At 55.5% G+C, this 19,507-nt stretch overlaps 1 protein-coding gene across 2 annotated transcripts; it reads right to left on the bottom strand.

Annotated features, from left to right (window-relative positions):
* Window positions 1-1,997: 1,997 nt before the first annotated feature.
* On the bottom strand, window positions 1,998-14,194 carry TFAP4 (transcription factor AP-4). Of its 2 annotated transcripts, none has more exons than XM_042922370.1 (7): window positions 13,965-14,194; window positions 6,164-6,329; window positions 5,943-6,041; window positions 5,364-5,534; window positions 4,624-4,764; window positions 3,911-4,063; window positions 1,998-3,004 (listed from the first exon to the last, which is right to left on the bottom strand). In XM_042922370.1, exons 1-7 carry the CDS (start codon window positions 14,051-14,053, stop codon window positions 2,810-2,812), a joined length of 1,014 nt encoding a protein of 337 aa, XP_042778304.1. In that variant the 5' UTR covers window positions 14,054-14,194; the 3' UTR covers window positions 1,998-2,809. The 2 variants fall into 2 exon arrangements, with proteins under 2 accessions (XP_042778304.1, XP_042778303.1); XM_042922369.1 differs by lacking the exon at window positions 13,965-14,194 and adding an exon at window positions 8,358-8,803.
* Window positions 14,195-19,507: the final 5,313 nt, after the last annotated feature.

Here is a 19,507-nt window from a genome sequence, read left to right as displayed (position 1 = left end):
CCGCGGGTACCGGAAAGAGGCGGAGCCTCCGCCCTCGCTGGGCCTCGCGTTCTGGGCCCACGGCGCCCTCTATTGATCCTCTTAGGAGCAGGAACTGAACCCGTCCAGCGCGCTTTGCACCTGGCAGAGAAAAGGGTAGCTCGACTGGCCTTGGAAAAGGGCCGTCCCCACCCAGATCCTAGCTAAGCCCCTCCCTTCAGACAAGCATTTTAATGTAACTTTGTGAATTAAACTAGATAGACCCCCAAAAAGAAAATTACAGTTAGAATGCTAACTGAAGGAAGCTGGATTCAAAAGGCTAAACATTGTATGATCCCAATCATATGACATTTTAGAAAAGGCAAAACCATAGGAACAGATCAATGTGGTTGCTGGGGTCTGGACTACACAAAGGGACAATGGGGAACAGTGAGGAGGAAACTAATACCTTGATTGGGGTGATGGTTCCACAACTGTATGTATTTATCAAAACTCACACAACCAAAAACTAAAAAGTGAATTTCACCAAATGGAAATTACACCTTCATTTTATAAGACACTTGAAACAGAGGGGCGCCTGGGTGGATCGGTTGGTTAAGCATCTGACTTGGCTCAGGTCATGATCTCACACTTTGTGGGTTGGAGCCCCTAGGCTCTGTGCTGACAGCTCAGAGCCTGGAGCCTGCTTCGGATTCCGAGTCTCCCTCTCTCTCTCTGCCCTTTCCCCTCCTGCTCACGCTCTGTCTCTCTCAAAAATAAATGTTAAAAAAAAATTTTTTTTAACACTAAAAACAGAAAACAGATGATTGGTGTTTGCCAAGGGCTGGGAGGAGGGAGGAATGGGGAGAGACCCATTAGGGGGGATAAGGAGTTCATTTCGGAGTGACAGAAATGTTTTGGAAGTGAACAGAGGTGGCGGTTGTACAACAATGTGAATATACTAAATGCCTCTGAATTGTTGACTTTAAAATACTTAATTTTAAGTTATGTGAATTTCAACAACAAAAAATTACAATTTATAAAAAAAAAAAAATTCAGCCTCCTGCCTACCTTCTATTCAATGTCTAGAAGCATTCACTGTGGGGACGAGATGTGAACTGGCTATTCTGCTCTGGCCTCAGTGCCCACATACCTGTCACAATATGCGCATGAGGAAAAGCAAGCCAAGGGGGACACTTTGTAAAGCTGGCTCTGGCCACAGAGGATTAAGAGAGTTACAGGTCCAGGGCGCCTAGGCGGCTCAGCAGGTTAAGTGTCCAACTCTTAGCTTCGGCTCAAGTCATGGTTTGTGAGGTCAAGCGCCGTGTCAGGCTCTGCAAAGATGGTGCAAAGCCTGCTTGGGATTCTCTCTCTCTCTCCCCCTCTTTCTGTCCTTTCCCTGCTCTTGATCTCTCTCTCACAAGATTTAAAAAAAAAAAAAAAAAAAAAGAGTTAAAAGTCTACCTCCCTATCCAATAAGACGAAATGCCCCTGTGCCAGTAATTTCCAACTTCAGATGAAGAACCTGATGCCCAAAGATCAACTAGCTCGCCCAAGGAGGAACTGACTTCCTTTCTATAGGTGGGGAGACTGAGGTTCAGGGAGGTTACGCAAGATGAGGAAGTGGCAAAGCCCAGGGACTACCAGGACCCCTGAACATCCTGTGTCCTTTCTCTAAGAGCTAGGAAGCTGTGGCTTGGTGGTTCCTTCTCTCCTTGCCCCCCACCAAGGAGCCAGGAGCCACCCCTCCCACTCCCAACACCACCTCCCATCTTTGGACAATCCCAGGAATCATTCCAGGGAGTCTGGGGGCCCTGATATCTCATTACAACACCACACTCCAGCTGGGGAAAGTCACTGCTCAGCCACATCCAGGCCCCTCTTGTGGGCCCCCAAAGCACCCCATACTCTAGTCGGGGAAGCCTTTCCTGGCTCCTCAGGACAGCACACACCCCACAGACACAGAATCTAAAAAACAAAGTACAAACTTTATTTTGTTTCTTTATAAAGGCACGGTGGCCTCTTGGTTTTTCCCCCCACTTTCTTAACAAAATATAATAGCTTCTCCTTGAACACAAAGACCTCAAAATTGTTTAAAAAAAAAAATAAAAATAAAAAAAACAAAAAAAAAAAAAACAAAACAAAAACAAAACAAAAAGATAAAAAACCAAAACCAAAAGGAACCAACAACAAACAACAAAAAGAGAGAGACAAAGACATTTTTGGGGTGGAAGATGGGAAACCTGGAGGGAGGGGTGGGGCTGGGTGGTGGTGGGGAAATCCTCGAGCTGAGCCGAGGCCGGGAGGGGAGGGGAGAAGGGCAGCAGCAAACCCCAACCGAGAAGCAACGTAGACCCCCGGGGTCCCCAGAGAGCTCCGACCCAGCCAGACCCCCAACCCATGTAAGTGCTTAAAGGAGAAAGGAAAAAAACAAAAAGAGGAGGGAAGGAGTCAGAAACTGCCGGTCTAGGGCTGGCTCTGGGGAGGGCAGCATACCTTGGGGTTTTGTTTGATTTTTCCCTGTTCTTAAAAACATGTTTAAATGAAAAAATGCTTTTTGGCGGAGAGAGGCCAGGCACCTGTGTCAGCTTCCCCCAGCCTCCGGGGCGAGGCCCAGCCCCAGGTGTCCCGGTGCTCCCAACATGCCCCTGCCACCCCAGCCCCCGGGGACCTCAGGTCGGGTGGCTTCACTCAAAGGTCGATTTACAGTATTGAAAAAGAGGTCATAAAAGAGACCCAAATGACGTTGTAATTTTGTAAAAATTCCTCACTCGTTCACCTGCGTTTGCTCCCTGTAGCTGCCCCCCGGCCCCCTCCAGCTCCAAGAGGGGAGAGGAGGGCTGGGGGGTGGTCAGGGAAGCCCCCCATTCCCTGCTGGCTCCTCCCGGCTCTGGTCCATGGCGTCGCTGTCCGAGGCCTCCGAATCGGAGGCAGTGTCGGAGGCGTGGGCCTCCGGGCAGCTGCGGCCTGGCTTCACGATGACGGCTCGTCGTTGTTCCTCCTCCTGCTCCTGCCTTTCCTGGGTGCCTTCGATGTGCTGGATCGCCTGGTGGGCGGGGGGAGGTGGCAGGCTGCGATGAGGGCGGCCGGGGACACTGGGACAGCCACTATGCCCCCCTCCCCCCCCCACACACACACATACAAACACACACACACAGAAATATCCAGAAATAAGCCTGGCAAGACAGTGGCCAGCCTGCCAGAATACGGGGGAAACAAACATTTGGAACTCCTCTGCTGAGCTGCAAAACGCCTTGGAGATCACAGTTCAGGGCCGCCTGGAAGTCACATGCATCTCTCATTTATACATTTCAAAGTCTGCCTGTTCACTTATGGGAGGTCTCTGTTATTAACTTTATTCTTCAATTTGCTGCATTTATGTGCAAGTAAAGTTGCAGCGGTTGATGGGCTTTTTTTTCATTTGGGCTTTTTTGTTTGTTTGTTTCATTGTTTTTTTCTTTGGGATGCTCTTGGGTTCTCCCAAGGGATGCCACCCTGAGTGGGGCACAGCAGAGACTTCAGGCCTGACCCACAGTGCCAATCATCTGTGCAGGAGGCTTAAGTGTCCCCCACCCAGCCACTGCCACCTGCATCCTATCCCAGGTCCTGGCAGATGGAGCTGAGAGGAGACTCTGGCGCCAACCAAGACCTAGATGCAGGAACTTGACGCTAGGGGGCTCGGGAGCAAAGAACCCTTTCAGCAAACCCCAAGGAGGAAGAGACAGGGTCTTCCAGGCCATGCTGTCCCCCTCCCTGCCCCAAACCTTCTCCAGAGCCACCTCCCACGGCAGACACAGAAAGGGAAACTAGGGAATGGAGACATTCAGCTGCCAGCCCTTCTTCCTGCTGTATTCAAGCCCCGTCTCGATCCCCTACAGCCTGTGGCTCTCACACATCTTGCGCCCCCACCCCCGCTCCCCCGACATGTCGCCTCCTCCCTAAGCCCAGGTACCTGCACGATGGTGTCCAGATTTTGCCGGGACGTGGAAACAGAGTTGATGACCGAGGAGGGGCCCATGGTGACGACGTTGATGTGGTGGGAAGGAGGGGGTGGCGCCGGCACGATCACTGTGGGGTGGTGGGTGGGGGCCGGGGGGGGCAGCAGCTGCAAGACAGAGGCCCTCAGTCTTTTTCCAAAGGTTCCAGGAGCTGCCCTTTCCCTGAGGACCCTCACGGAGAGTACGGGAAGGCCCCCAAACGCTCTGCCCGCTGCCTAGACACAGCCTCTGCCAACCGCCACCGCCTCTGAACTCCTTCACTCCCAAGGGGCCAGCCAGTGTGCGGCCCACCCCTCTTATTTTAAGAAATGAGGAAAAGGCAGTGCAGAGAGGGGCTTCCGGTCATCTGAGATCCCGTGGCCCCTTCCCTCTCCAGCGCCAAGCAAGCACGTCAACATCTAACAAGGACGGTGGTGGGCAGGAGCGTGGACTCTGCCTTCAGAGAGCCACGTCGTTGAGGGTCGTGAGTGGGCATGGAATTTAACCTTTCTGTGCCTCAGTTTTGCCATCAGTAAAGCGGGGAGAATAAAAGCTCAGGCCTCAAAGGGCTGCTAGGAGGACTCAATGCAATAATGTGTGCAGGACACTGGGCACCCAGGGACGCGGGGCCCCAGAGGCACTGATGTCGCTCGCGGCGCAGAGCCCCTCGCAGATGCCGCCTGCTCACCTGGGTCCGCAGGTGCTGCTGTTCCCGCTCCAGTTTCTCCTGGTGCAGCAGCCGCACCTGCTCCTGCTGCTGCTGCAGCTGCACCTGCTGTGCAATCACCTTGAGCTTTTCTGGGTACATGTGGGCCTCCAGCGAGCGCACCTGGGGGCAGAGCAACAGGCTGGGGGGACGGGCTCCAGACCACACTCCCGGAGCCCCCCAGCCTCTGTGCAGGGCCCGCGGGACTGCTGCGGTCAGCGCCCCCAAGCTCTGCCCTTCGCCAAGAGGCCGTTCGCTCCCGCTGCAAACCTTCACATGGAGCCGGTCCACCCTCGGGGTAGAGACCAAAGTCCTTAGCACGGCCTGCCGGACCCGCCGTGACTCATCTCCTCTCCAGCCATGGCCTCCCTCATGCCCTGATCCCTCCCACCTCGAGGCCCCGGCCCCTGCTGTGCTGCGTGGTGCACCCTTCTCCTCTCTCTGCGTGGTTAACTGTGAGACTCGACCTCCCCACCTTGGCTCCAGTCACTTGCACGGAGAAGCCGTAAGCAGCCCCTCTGGAACCGGCCCAATCCCCCTCCCTGGTGCCCACCGTTGGCACGCGGCCTTTACTGCAGCCGTGTTTTATTCCAGCCCCGTGAGAGCCTCTGACGCATGTCCCTCAACCCCATGCAGACAGTGACCCCCCGAGGGCAGGGACCTGTCTGCTTTGCTTCCCACTGAGCCCCCCATGCGAAGCGGGGTCCACCCAAGAGCCTCACCTGCTCCTCCAGCATCATTCGCACCGAGCGCTCCTTGTCCAGCTGCTGCCGAAGCTCGATCATCTCCCGACGCAGATCCTCTGCCTTCTCGTCTTCCCAGATGTCCGGCGAGCCGATGCCCTCATCCTTGTCCTCTGCCCGCCGCCGCTTGGGGGATGAGCCGCTCAGCTCCTGGAGACCCCAAGGGGCCAGTGAGTGCGCCGTGACACCCCCACACTACTGACACCACCACCACCAACAGGGGAGTCAGGGGGCTCCTTCACAGCCCCCCAAGGCTGTCAAGCCCAGGGGCACTTGCGCCGGCCCCAGGGAACCCCATTCTGCAAATCCAACAAAGGCCAGAAAGGTGATTCCAGAAATCACCTGGTTCCTTCCAGAGCCCAGCCCACTGCACTTGACCGATGGGTAAACTGAGGCCCAGGCAGGAAGGCAAATGCCTCAAGTAGGCAGGTGGGTGGGGAAGATTCGACCCGCAACCACATGGGAGTCCCAAGCCGCCGGGACATGCCCACACCAGGGAAACGGAGTCAGGAGGGGGGCAGGGCACTGAGGTAGCAGGCGGCCTCCGCGGGGCGCTACCTGGATAAAGCGCTTGAGCTGTGTGTTCTGCTGCAGGAGCCTGGTCTTCTCCTGCTCCAGGGAGAAGATGTACTCCGCCGTCTGCTGGAGAATGGCTGCCTGAGGGTGGGAGGGACAAGTCAGGGACCCCGGCAGGCAAGGCAACGTCTGCCAGAGCTCGCTTTCTTCTCCCCGCTTGAGCCAACCACTTCCTCCAGGAAGCCTTCCGGGCCCCAGCCCACCTTGCTGAGCTTCTCTCCATCTGTGTGGGGGATGAGGGTCTTGAGGGACTGGAAGCCCGCGTTGATGCTCTGCATGCGCCTCCGCTCGTTGCTGTTGGCGATCTCCCGCCGAATCCGCCGCTCCTGGTCCCGCTGCGTCTCAGGGGTCAGTGGAATGTTGGCAAGGCTGCAGGGAAGGACACAGACATGCTCAGGCCGGGTGCCCTCTGTGCCCTACCCCCGTGGGACCCTGTCTTCACAATTCATCTCCAGAGGGCCCAGTGTAACTCCAGTGTAACTTTCATCCCTCCACTGCAGAAGATGCCAGATCTGTCAGATGCCTATGCCCCCAGCAGATCAGGAGGATGATGGAGTTGTATGCCCTGGAACACACTCAGCCCCAGGTCCCGGCCCCGTGTGTGGCAGCTGTGGGTGCGGCCCAGAAGCCTGAATGGGTAACAAGAATCTCTGTGATTCTGATGCAGGTGGTCCCAAGAGCAGTTGGAGACGCCTGTCCCTGGGACACCTCTGAGTGTCTTACTGTACACCTGGACCCCCTCCTTCAGCACTGCAGGCTTGAGGACTGAGGAAGATGGTTCCCCATCCCCACAGTCATATTTCCAGCCACACACTCATCTGCCAGTCCCCAGCCCGGCCCCAGACACCCCACGCTAAGACTTCAAAACTGAGACAGGAACCACTCACTCCAAGAAGGGGACGCCAGGCCCACCACCCCTGGAGACACTTATCCCCCAAACCCACCCACCCCAAGAGGCAGACCCTGTGCCAGAGGAGCAAGGCTCCCAGCACGCAGTGGGCAGTGTTATTGCATATTATGTGATTGCATCTTACAGGAGCAGCAGCCAGTGGGGTGAGAGAGAAGGCAGCCAGCGGAAGGGGGAGAGGCTATGGGCCCTGAGGCATTGGCAGGAGGCAAAGACGGCAGCGGGGCCTGTGGGCCCAACGCCACTGCTCCCGAGGGGTGGGCCTGTGTGTGGCCTGGAGGAGGCATTCCCCCTTTCCCGGCCCTCTTCTGAAACTCCCCCCGCCCCTGGCCTGATGGCTTCCAGATGCTGGGCTCCCAGAAGAGGCCACCGGCCCCACCCAAAGCCACAGCCCTGGCTTCTTCCTGAGGGGCCCTCCTGGGGTGACCTGGTCCAGGCCTGGGCCAAGAGAGCTCACCCCCCTGGTTCTGGAGGAATGGGGAAAGAACCGCAGGCAGCCTTGTTCCATTGATGGGAACCCTGAGCTCCAAGAGGTGCCCAAGCCCCCATGCCCATCCCCAGACAGAAAGAAATTTACTCAGAAAGCCAGGAGAACGAGTCTGCAACAGCTGGAGGGAGGCAAGGCTTTTCCTGCCCGCCCCTGGCCCACCTCAGCTGTCCCACTGCAGGCCTGCAGGACCCTGGACTTGTCTTTGCCCCATCCTGGGCCTTGGCCTCCTCTCCTGACAGAGAGGGTAGTCCATGGAGGGTGGGCTAAGAGCAGGCTCCACATCAGTTGCAGCTGGGGGCCCACAGACAAGCCCTCTCCTCCACCAGCACCCTCAAGGCCTCCCTGGGCCCCCTCCTTCAGGGTGCAGCTTCCTCACAGGGCCTATGGAATATCGATGCTGGGAAAGGGGTCCACGACCCTTTCTTTACAGATGAGACTTAGGACGCAGAGTGAGATGGGACAGAGTTTTAGAGTAAGACTGCCAGTCATCTGGGTCCCGACTTCTGGGCCAGGGGCACCTCACTTCTCCCAGTTTCCCTGCCCCTACAGTGGAGGTAGACGGGGTGGCTGGAGACAGCAATGGAGAGGATACAGGTCGGAGACCTGGTATGCAGTGGCTTGCCTGTCCCTTGGGGGCATTAGAACCTAGTCCAGGCTCCCCTGGTCTGGAAGTGCCCTCGAGACCCTCTGTAGTGGGTGGATTACAGAGGTGGAATGGGGAGCCTGGCTGTCTCAGTAGAACATGTGACTCTTGGGGTTGTGAGTTTGAGCCCCATGTTAGACATACAGCTTACTTAAAAAAAAAAAAAAAAAAAAAAAAAGTCTTGAGTTCTATGCTGACTCAATTTGCTGGAATTTTCTCACTGAGTTGTCACAATCTTCCTGAGTCCAGTGGCCTTATGATTCCTGTGTGGGTTGAGGACATAGACTTGGGAAGGGAACAGTTCCAGCAAGTGGTGGGGCTGGGACTTGAACCCTGATCCCAGAGCCCTGCTCTTACCCACAGGACAGAGTGGGCTCTGCACCGTCCCACAAAGCCAGACACCCAGACAGACAGATGACAGTTGACCCTGTAGAAAGGACAAAGCATGGGGTATGCACAACCATCATGCAGAACATTTACATTATTCCCATCTGACTCCCATGGACACCCAGCTGGGTAACTGTGTTGCAATGAGGAATCCAAGGTCTGAGGAAGGGAAGAGCCCAAGGTCAGGCAGCCAGACCAGGGCTTCACAGGCACCTGCGGATGCCAAGCCAAAGCTCGGCTCCCCTCACCTGCTGATGGCACCCTTTACTACTGATGGTTCACAAATGGCCCCACTGCTTACCAGAGCCCTGTGTATGGCCTCAGCAGATAGTGTGCCCCTGACCCTCCTGACAAACAGTGGGACAGGCACAGAAGTGACCTGCCCATGAAAGATCAGGCAGAGCAGGGTGCAGCTGCACTTTCCAGCCCCCACGGCCTCCCAGCCATGTCCCATCAACTCCCCTCCCAATCCCCCCAGAAACCAGAGTTCAGCCCCACCTTCCCCAACCAGCCAGCTCATCTGCCCACGAAAACCTCTGCCCTGGGGAGCAGACCCTCAGCTCCTTCCTTCTCCCCAGGATGCCCAGGAGCCGGGGAGACCAAAGGAGAATGAAGGACCCAGGCAGGGAGCAGAGGCGTGTTCATCCTGGTTCTTCCCAATGTTCTATCCATTCTTTCCCTCTTGCCCAGTCCATCAGCCCAGCTTCCTGGTTCAGGAACCAGCTGCTGGCTAACCTAGCGCATCCTTAAGTCCCAGAAAACAGATTTCACCCCAAAGCTGCAGTTTTTTGTGAGGACTTGGGTTGCCACCAAGACCCTCCCGGGTAACTCACCTAAATAGCCCCAGAAGTACCAGCTGACAGTTTCTTTAATAGAACGTGGACTAACCAGGGTTTCTGATTGGTGGAATGTTGACTAATCCTGGATTCTGATTGGTGGAATCATGGCAAACCGGGAGTTCTGACTGGTGGGAGTGCTGGCCAACCAGGGGTCCTAACTGCTGACCAACCAGCGATTCCAATAATAGACGGCTAATCCCGCAGATATTGTACTAGATAAAGTGGGCTTTTCTGCAAATGCCTGAAAGTTTCTCACATTTCTAAGTTTTGCACACATAAACATGATTTACAGGAATTGTAAGGTCCTCTGTCCCCTCCACATCAACTTCAGACTCCGAGGTGAGCAGTGAAGTTAGCCTTGTCCACTGACACCCAGTGTCTCTTGCTTCTCGCCCTCCCAGACTGCCCTCTGACAGCCAGTCTCCTGGAGCTGGGCAGCCAATGGCCAAGAAAAGTTTGGGTACCAGCCCTGGGTGCCAAGATTGCCACCACGGTACCAGAGTACCCTCAAACAGCCCCCTGGGAATAACATCAGCATACCAATCAGAAGTTATGGGGAAGGGAGCACACTTTTTTTTTTTTTTTTTAATGTTTTTATTTATTTCTGAGAGAGACAGAACGTGAGCTAGGGAGGAGCAGAGAGGGAGGCACAGAATACGAAGCAGGCTCCAGGCTGTCAGCACAGAGCCTGACACCGGGCTTGCACTTGTGAACTGCGAGATCATGACCTGAGCCAAAATCGGACACCCACCGAATGAGCCACCGGGCACCCGGGGAGCATACTCTTCAAGACAGGATCCTGACCTGTACCTGTCCTTCCTGCCCAGCCCAAAAGCATGTAGCTCCCATCCCCCTACACCCCCATGCCTGGCCTCCAGCCTCAGATTAGCCACTGAGAACTCTCATTTTACACTGCCCAAAGTCACTCACACGCCTGCCACTCAGTGGCTACAGTGTGAGGTGGGAAAGCCCACGCGGGATTTCTCCCATACCCCAAAAGGAAGGCAGGAAAGAAGGTGACCCTCAGCAAGGATGTCCAAGTCACTTGTCCTCTGCAGCAGGTACTGAAGCAACCCAGGGCCTTCACCCAGCCCCACTGCTTGAATCCATTCACCACACTCTGACCAGCCTGCCACCCCTACCCTTGGTCCCAGAACAAACCCTGTCTAGGCTGTTCCCATGAGAAACACCTCATCCCTCACCTCCCCTCCTCAGACGGAGCTCCCTGAACTGTGTTCAAGTACAAACCACCCCTGCCACTTACTAGCTGTGGAACCCCATGCTTAGCTACTTCGTCTTTCAAAACCTCAGTTTCCCCACCTGTGAAATGGGGAAACATTGCCTCACTTCACAAGATCAGGGTGAAATCTAAAGACACAGACAAGGGGCACCTGAGTGGCTCAGTCTATTGAGCATCCGCTGGATTTTGGCCCAGGTCATGATCTCAGTTCAAGGGATCGAGCCCTGCAGCAGGTTCTGCACAGAGCCTCCTTGGGATTCTCTGTCTCCCTCTCTCTCTCTGCCCCTCCCCTGCTCTCTCTCTCTCTAAGTAAATAAATAATTTAATTTAAAAAATTAAAGATTAATTTAGTTAATTAAATTAATTTAACTTAAAAAAATTAAAGACACAGGAGGGGGAGGCACCTGACAAGCTTAGTTGGTAGAGCATGTGACTCTTAATCTTGGGGGTCGTGAGTTCAGCCCAGCAGGGATTACTAAAATAAATAAATAAGTAAGTTAAATAAATAAATAAATAAATAAGCGAGCAAGCTTAGGTTATTAAAAGAGAGAGGGAGGGACGGAGGAAGAAAAAAGAGAGATACTGAGAAAAACAGGATGATTTGTTTTTCCAAAGTTTGTACCCAGGACTCCAGGAGGACCCAAGCTCTCTCTTAGGGGACTGATACAACTCTTTAGCACTAGGAGACTGAGCTCTTAGGACAGGGCCAGTTTTGGTTCCTAGCACGGAGTAAAAACCAGATCAAGGGAGCACCTGGATGGCTCGGTTAGTTAAGCTTCCGACTTTGATTCAGGCCATGATCTCATGGTTTGAGTTCGAGTCCCGTATCAGGCTGCCTGCTGCATATCTTTTGTCCCCCTCTCTCTCTGCCCCTACCACACACTCTCTCTCAAAAATAAACATAAAACAAAACAAAACAAAACACGGATCAAGGACCCAGCACACACTCCAAAGCCCCTAGCTCTGTTCTCTAACTCCTTCTGGGAACTGGTCTCTCCCTCCGCCCCCCCCCTCCACCAAGGGCAGTAGGTAAACACTCTAAGACCACAATGCTTCTGCTCCCAAGAGTGTGTCATCTGAACACATACCAGGTGCTTTCCACACACACACAACCAACCTTTACAGGTGCTCTATTTTAAAGAAGCAGAGAGCATTGAGATGACACAAGTCCAAGACCACACAGTTTGGGCAGGAGCAGATATGAAGGGGATGCGGGGATGGGGGAGACACGGGGACTCACTGTGCAGTACGGCCCCCTCCAGTAGATCTGGGAGAAGGATGCGAGAGACAGGAGGCCCTTCAGGCGCCGAGGGACGGAACAAAGTCCACCAGCTTGAGAAGCCAGTCCACACAACCAAAAGGTCCCGCCCCACCCACACACTTGATCCCACCTCACCCCACAGCTCCTTCTGAAAACGGACAAACCCAGAGGCCCCAACTCCACACCCAGCACATGGGCTTACGACCGTCTCACAGATAGGCAGTCTCATGGCACTTGGCCCCTGGGGACTGCTGGACTCCCCTAAAGTGGGGCTTGGGACAGGGACAGAGTGAAACCAGAGTCCTAGGAGGCCAAGAGAGGATTCAACTAAGGCCCAGGCCTGGGGGCCAGAGGTCCCTACTGTACCAGGCCTGTACCAGGGTCAGGCCCAAACAGCATCTGGAGCAGCTCAACCCCACCTCCCCAGTGCCCAGCCCTTCCCGGTCGGAACAGGTCTCCGGGATCAGGGTTCAAGTTCCAGCCCCACCACTTGCTGTGACTGTTTGCTTCTCAAGCTTGTGTCCTCATGCCACACAGCATTCGCAAGGCTGCCAAACTCAGGAGGAAGATTGTGAAAATCCAATGAGAAAAATCCAGCAAAACGAATCCCTAGAACATATTAAGAGCAGCAGAATTTTTTTTTTCTTATTACAGCTAGGTCCTCCAGGTAGACCTTCTGGAAGGACCACCCCTCTGGCTGCCCACCACCCTGAACTTGAGAATTGTTAAGGTAGAAACCCTGAGGCGGGTGGGGTGCGTGTATACATGAGCAGCAACCGTCCCCAACCTCATTTCTGCAGCCCCTGGTGTCCACCAGCCTGGGCCACACCGCCCTCGGCTCCTCCTCCCTCAATCCCCGCCCAGCCTGCCCAGGGCGGCAAAGCACGTGGCCCCAGCCCTAGGGAGCCATTTCGCTCCCGGAGCAGCAAGGCCATAGAGGGGCTGCAGATCCCACACTTGGGCACACAGAAGAGCCCCAGCCGCTGTACTGCCGTGTCCCGCAGGCAGTGCTCAGTGCAGACGCCCAAGCCCTTCTCCTGGCCATCAGAGTTCCGGACATGTGCATTTTAACCAGTGTCCAGGGAAATGGAATGCGAGTGGCACACGCACCCATCACCCTTTGGTAAAGGGTGGACCTGGAACAACCCGGACCAAACTTGGAAAGTGGCTCCTGGGGAGGGCCGAGGACCTGGAATCCCACACCCACACTGCTGGGAGACTGAACGGTTTCGGTTTCTGACTAGGGGTGGGGGTGTGGGGGGGGAAGGGGTGTGGATGGGAAAGTTTGCAGCCGAGATCGGCGTATGGGAGGCAGCAGCCTTGTGAGGCCAAGGGCAGCCTCTGATGCCCCCTCCCCAAAAGGCGCCTCCACCGGGCCTGCCGGGCCCATCCAGCTCGCGGGAGCCGAGCTTTGTGCGAGGAAAGCGTGGCCCCGGCGCGCCTACATCTCCCACAATGCCGCGCCGGCGGGGCTCGGGGAACTACAGCTCCCGCGAGGCGGCGCGCCGAGGTCCGCCTACTCCAAGAGGGCTGCAGAGTCACGTCCAGGCCTCGCTAGTAAACAGCGCCCGGGCGCGGGCGGCAAGCGAGCGAGCGGCCGCTAACGTGCCCGAGTCCGCGGCGCCCCCGGCCGGCAGCGCCGGCCTCTAGGGTCCCACCCATCCCCGCGCCCCTACTCGAGCACGCCCCCCGACCCCGCCGCAGCCCTGCTCCCAGCAAACACACCACCCGGCTCCCCGATCCCCCCCCCCCCCACGCCGCTCCCAGAGCCGCGGCGTGGCTGCATTGTAGCAGACCGCGCAGCAGCCCCACGCGCGGCCCGAGCACCCCAAGCCCCCTTGGAGGGAGGCACCCAGAGACAGCGAAGAAGGAGGGAGAGGAAGGAAGCCGCCACGGGAGGGGGGAGGAGGAAGCGCGGGGGGAAAAGCCACCAGCACCAAGCATGGCCGGGACTGCTGCAGAACCACGTGGGTCTGTTTGCAATTTACAAACGTCGCGACTCGCCCGCCTGCAGCGGACAAAAGTGACCAGGGCCGCTCGGGGCCCCCACGTTCCCGGGGACGAGGGTCCCCCGGCGGCGCAAGCCCAGCTCGCGGGGCTGTAGCCGCCCCGGAGGCTAAGAAAGGCGAGCGGGGTCGGCAGCGCGGGCCATGCGTGCGCACACGCGCGCCAGCCCAGGCGGGCTGGCCAGGGGCTGCAATCATGGGAAGGGGGTGGGGGGGAGGAGGAGTACACACCTACAGAGCCCTCCTATCACTTCTTTCTCTGTTTTCCTGAAATGTTGCAAAGAGGGCACCTTCTGAGTGGGCACCATGAAATACTCCATAGCGATCGGCCCCCCTCCTCTGCACGAGCCGGGTCCCGCGGTCCGCCGGAGAATGCAAGATGGAAATCCGAATCAAAGGGCAGCGCCGGACGGAGGTGCAGAAACGGCCGGTCCCAGATGCTGGCGGCGGCGGCGGCGGCGGCGGCGGCGGCGAGGGGAGGGAGGCGGGCGGGAGGGGCGGGAGGGAGGTCTCTCCGGCCTGCCTCCCCGGGCGTGTGTATGTGTGTGTGTGTGTTTGCAGCTGATCAGATGTCTGTTTCAAGGCGGGAAACAGCTGGTGAAAACTCAGCACTCCCCCGGCCTCCTTCCGCGGAGTAAGGAATTGCATGTAAACAAAGGACTATTTGCAGCGCCCCCCGGGCGGCGCGAGGCCCGGGCGAGAGGGGCGCGGGCCCCCGGGGGCTGGTTGCGGCCAAAGTCTGCGAGCCTACCCCCCGGCACCGGTAGCCGGGGGCCGGGGGCCGGCTGGGGGGGCGCGGCGTGAATGGAGTGAGCTGCGGCCGAGCTACATGCGCCACTATGGGTGATGAGGTCCATCAGCTGACAGGTTGGCAAGCGTTGCAAAAAAAAAAAAAAAAAAAAAAAAGAAAGAAGAAAAAGGGGCCAGCCACCGCGAGGGAGCCTAGCCCGTGCGCAAGGGGTCCGGCGGGGACTGGCCGATGCAGGGTCTCGGCGCTCGGTGGCCCTGGGGGGCAGAGGGCGCGCGGCTGGACCCCGCGCGCCGTGGCAAGGCGGCTTGGGGTGCTGCTCGGGGCTTTTTCTTTTTCACGGTTGCGGCTGCACGGAGAGGAGCCGCTCTGGCGCGCTCCCTCAGAGCCCAGGGCCCCCTGGAAACTTGCGTCACAGCCACCTCTTCCCACATGTAACTTGGGGCCGACTTCGGAGGCCGGCCAGCCCCCTCCCTCCCTGCCTGCCCAGTTGGCCGCCTAGCCCGGGCTCTGGAGCCTGGGAATCCCGGAGCCGGGGTGGAGAGAGCAAAGGGGGGCGCGTCGGGCGCCTCAGATCCTGAGGCTGCCTTACGAAACGGGGGCCCCGGTGGGGAAAGAAGGGTGGAGGCGGGCCAGGACGGCAGCGGCCACGGGAGCAGGCTGCCAGCGCGGCCCGGAGGTCTGGTGGCTGCTGCCGGGTATCCCCCTATTACCCACCCCACCCCACCCCCTTTCCCCCTCCGCGGGGAGGCTGGACAGACGCAGATGGAGGGGCTGCCGCCTCTCATTCATGGCTAAACCAGTACGGGACCTGCTCCTCCGCCAGGGTGCGCTCTTACTACGGGTGATGGCCCAGGGCGGGGAGGGAGGGACGCCGTGGTGGCCAGCTTCCGCCCCCCCCCCCCCCCCCCCCCCCCCCCCCCGCCAAGTCCCCTGCCCTGGCTCCTGGAGGGTTGGCCCCGGGCTCAGGAAGACCACGCCTGCCTTGGAATGTCCTCCCCCCTGCCCACCGCCTTTCCCAATCCCATCCGCCTTCAAGGTTCCGCCCAAATCGCGCCTCCTAATTAAAATATTGCTACTAATAATAAGTTAGTTATTTTGGGAACTATTATTATTATTAGATTTCGCGAGCACCTTGTAGATTTTTGCTTGCATGTTTTCTGATCCTTGCGGCAACCTGTTGGGCAGTTTCTCTAAGTACAGATCCCAAACCACTTAACATCATAGTCCCCGGAAAGCCTGTGGGGACAGGAAATGTGCTCAGGAAATGATGACTTCCTGGGAGGCAACATAGGATACAGGGCCACATAACTACACACGGAGCAAAGTCTGTGCTGCCTCAGTGGATGAATGAATGAATGAATGAGAGCTGGGAGAAGTGTGTTTGTTTACCCCTTGCCCCTCTCTTACAGAACTGCCTTGGTGGAGCCTGGTAGCTGTCACTCAGACTGGCCTGGCCATTTCTGCCAAAGGTGCCAAAACTGCCTGCTGGGGGCTCATCTGCTCCTCCCCGAGGCCTGAAATACCATCCCTGCCCCCACCACCCCACTCTAACTCCCTCCCAACACTTAGCCCTCTTTTCCGAAGTGACACAAGCCCTCAAACTCCAGGCTGTCCCCCATTCCCAGGACTCCCAAACGGGGTCCACTGTGCCCTCTGCAAAATTCCTTAGAGCCTCTACCTGAGTCTCCAGGTGGGCAAACTTTTTCTGTAAAGGGCATTTAAAAGTTATTTGTAATGGTTTCCCATGGCTACTGTAACAAATTAACACAGAGTTTGGGGCTTAAACCGAAACAAATTTATTCTCTGGAGGTCAGTAGTCCAAACGGGTTATATTTGGCTAAAATCATGGCGTCAACAAGGCTCGTTCCTTCTGAAAGTTCTAGGGGAGACTCCTTTCCTTATCTTTTCCAGCTTCTAGAAGCTGCCCACGTTTCTTGGCTGGTGGACCCCCCCCCCCCCCCCCGGAGGTCACTGCAACCTTCGTTTCCATTACATTTCCTTCTCAGACTCTGACCTTTATGATGACCTTGAGCCCACCCAGATAGTCTAGAACAATTTCCCCATCTCAAGATCCTTACCTCAGTTGTATCTTCTTCAAGGCCCCTTTGGCCACATAAGGTAACGTTCACAGCTTCCACCGCTTAGGATGTGAACATCTTGGGGGGGACCATACCATTCTTAGTTCAGGGGCCATACAAAACCCTGGCAGAGGTTGTGATATGCCCCAGCATTTCCACTCCCAGGTATGTATATGTACCCAAAAGAATGAAAACAGGGACTCAAACAGGTAATCACATACAAGTGTTCACAGCAGCGTTATTCACAGTAACTAAAGGTGCATGCCCCCTGTGGTCCCGCAACTGATGAGAGACCATAAGCAAATGGGGTCTATCTGTACAATGGCATGTTATTTACTGTTAAAAAGGAATGAAGTGCTGATATGTACTACAGCATCGAGGAACCTTGAAAAGTAAAATAAGCCAGGATTGGGGTGCCTGGGTGGTTCAGCCGGTTAAGTGTCCAACCTCGGCTCAGGTCATGATCTCATGGTTCCTGGATTCGGGCCCCGAGTTGGACTCTGCATTGACAGTGCGAAGCCTGCCTGGGATTCTCTCTCTGCCCCTCCTCTACTCGTGCTCTCTGTCTCTGTCTCTGTCTCTGTCTCAAAATAAATAAATAAACTTAAAAAAATATAAGCCAGGGGTGTCTGGATGGCTCATTCACTTAAGCGTCTGACTCTTGATTTCGGCTCAGGTCATGATCTCACAGTTGAAGGGTTTGAGCCCTGCATCGGGCTCTGCACTGACAGTGCAGAGCCTGCTTGGGATTCTCTCCCTCCCTCTCTCTGCCCCTCCTGCTTTCGCTCTCTCTCACTCTCAAAATAAATAAATAAAAATAAATGTTTTTTTTTAAGCCAGGATACAAAAGATCACATATTGTATGATTACACTACCATGAAGTACCTAGGATAGGTAAATTCACAGAGACAAAAAGTGGATCAGAGGTTCCTGAGGGGGGTTGTGAGGTGGCTGGGGGTGGGGAGGAAATGGGAGAGTTCTTGCTCAAGGAGTATGTTTCTGTTTGGGGTGATGGAAAGTTTTGGAAATAGTATTGATAGTTGCACAACACTGGGAACATAATTGTTGCCAGTGAATTGTACACTTTAAAATGGTGGCAGGGGGAGGCATCTGGGTGGCTCAGTTGGTTGAGCATCTGACTTTGGTTCAAGTCATGATCTCATGGTTCCTGAATTCGAGCCCCATATCAGGTTCTCTGCCGTGAGCTCTGAGCCCGTTTTGGATTCTCTGTCTCCTCTTTCTCTGTCCCTCCCCCATGGGCTCCCCCACCCCAATAAATAAATAAATATTAAAAAAAAAAAAAAAGAGGGGCGCCTGGGTGGCGCAGTCGGTTAAGCGTCCGACTTCAGCCAGGTCACGATCTCGCGGTCCGTGAGTTCGAGCCCCGCGTCAGGCTCTGGGCTGATGGCTCGGAGCCTGGAGCCTGTTTCCGATTCTGTGTCTCCCTCTCTCTCTGCCCCTCCCCCGTTCATGCTCTGTCTCTCTCTGTCCCAAAAATAAATAAAAAACGTTGAAAAAAAAAAAAATTTAAAAAAAAAAAAAAAAAAAAAAAAAAGAATAGAGGCTCTTAATGGGAATTAAGATTTTACAAAAAATAATAAAAAAGAAAACGGTGGAAATGGCCAACTTTATACTATATACCTTTTACCATAATAAAAGAGAAAATGGGGACACCTGGGTGGCTCAGTTGGTTAAATTTCTGACTCTTGGTTTCTGCTCAGGTCATGATCTCAGTTTGTGAGATCGAGCCTCACATCAGACTTCATGCTGACAGTGCAGAGCCTGCTTGGGATTCTCTCTCTGCCTCTCCCCTGCTTGTGCTCGCTCTCTCTCTCTCTCTCTCAAAATAAGTAAACATTTAAAAAAATAATTTTAAAAATAAAAGAGAAAAATGGTCAGTGGGCTAGATTTGACCCATGGGCTATAGTTTGCTTGACCCATAGACCCTGCCGATGCATTGCCCCTTTATGGTCTCACTTCCCTCCTTACCCTCCTTACCCAGTTTAGAATTCACAGCCCCTCAATGCATTCCTTCCCTTGCGTGCCTAACCGGCCTGCCCTGCTCCCCACCCCACCCCCCTCGCTTCAGCCAAACACCCTTGAGAAAAGGAAATCCCACAACCTAGCTGACTGATCTTATTTTCAAACCCCCAGTGGAGCCTTCTATCACCCAGGTCTCTTCTTCCCCCCACCTTCTCCTCTTTCAAGACCGTCATCACCTCCCCACCTCCTCTCCTCGCTCAGCTTCAGGACTTCAGGTCCTGTTGCTCTGAGAACAGGGATCCGACTTGAAGAGAAGCCCCACACGCTCCTATTGCTGCCTCTGCCTTCCTATCTGCACCTGTAACCTGCCATCCGGTCCCCGGCCCCTGTCTGGAAGAAGGTCCGTGCCGGTCCGTGCATGGAGAACCCCTCCAGGAGGATGCTTTGCAGACGTCTCCCCCGCAGCTCTCCTAGAGTCCTCACCGTGTGCCCTCTATTGGACCGTTTCCATCACTGAGAACAAGCTGTGTGATTCCCATTTAAAAAACAAAGCAAAACAAAACACCCACAACCCTCCACCCCTTCCAGGCTACCGCTCTCTCCCTGCTGTTCTTTACAGCAAAACTCCCTGAAGTGGGTGTTCCGTTCCGTTCCCTCTCCCCTTCTCTCCTTACTCTGTCTGGGAAAACCACTCTTGCTGAAGTCACCGGTGCCCCCTCCCAGGAGCTGTTTTCTGTCTTCATTGTATGTGACCTTCGTGAAGTTCTTTTTTGCTTGGCAGCTGGGACACCCCCACAGCCAAAGTCCTTGGACCCCTTCTCTGTCTACCCACACTCCCTGCTTTTTGGATGATAGGATTCCAGAAAGGGCCAGACGCCGTATGGTGTGGTTCAGAATCCGCGTTCTACTCATCTGTAAAAGAGGCTGTAACAGCACCTAGCTTACAGGCTATTGCAAGAAGT

Source organism: Panthera leo, chromosome E3 (genome assembly GCF_018350215.1).
Source record: "Panthera leo isolate Ple1 chromosome E3, P.leo_Ple1_pat1.1, whole genome shotgun sequence".
Lineage (NCBI taxonomy): Eukaryota > Metazoa > Chordata > Mammalia > Carnivora > Felidae > Panthera > Panthera leo.
Note: the sequence above shows the minus strand (reverse complement) of the source record. Positions and strands in the feature narration are given on the sequence as shown.

What these genes read in the sequence shown, in the direction of transcription:
- TFAP4 (XM_042922369.1), bottom strand. Translation starts at nt 8,476, where the DNA reads ATGTTCTGCATGATGGTTGTGCATACCCCATGCTTTGTCCTTTCTACA. An exon ending in GAATGATGCTGGAGGAGCAG is followed by an intron (nt 4,765 to 5,363) that starts GTGAGGCTCTTG and finishes CTCTGCCCCCAG; the next exon opens with GTGCGCTCGCTGGAGGCCCA. An exon ending in ATCTGGACACCATCGTGCAG is followed by an intron (nt 3,005 to 3,910) that starts GTACCTGGGCTT and finishes CCCGCCCACCAG; the next exon opens with GCGATCCAGCACATCGAAGG.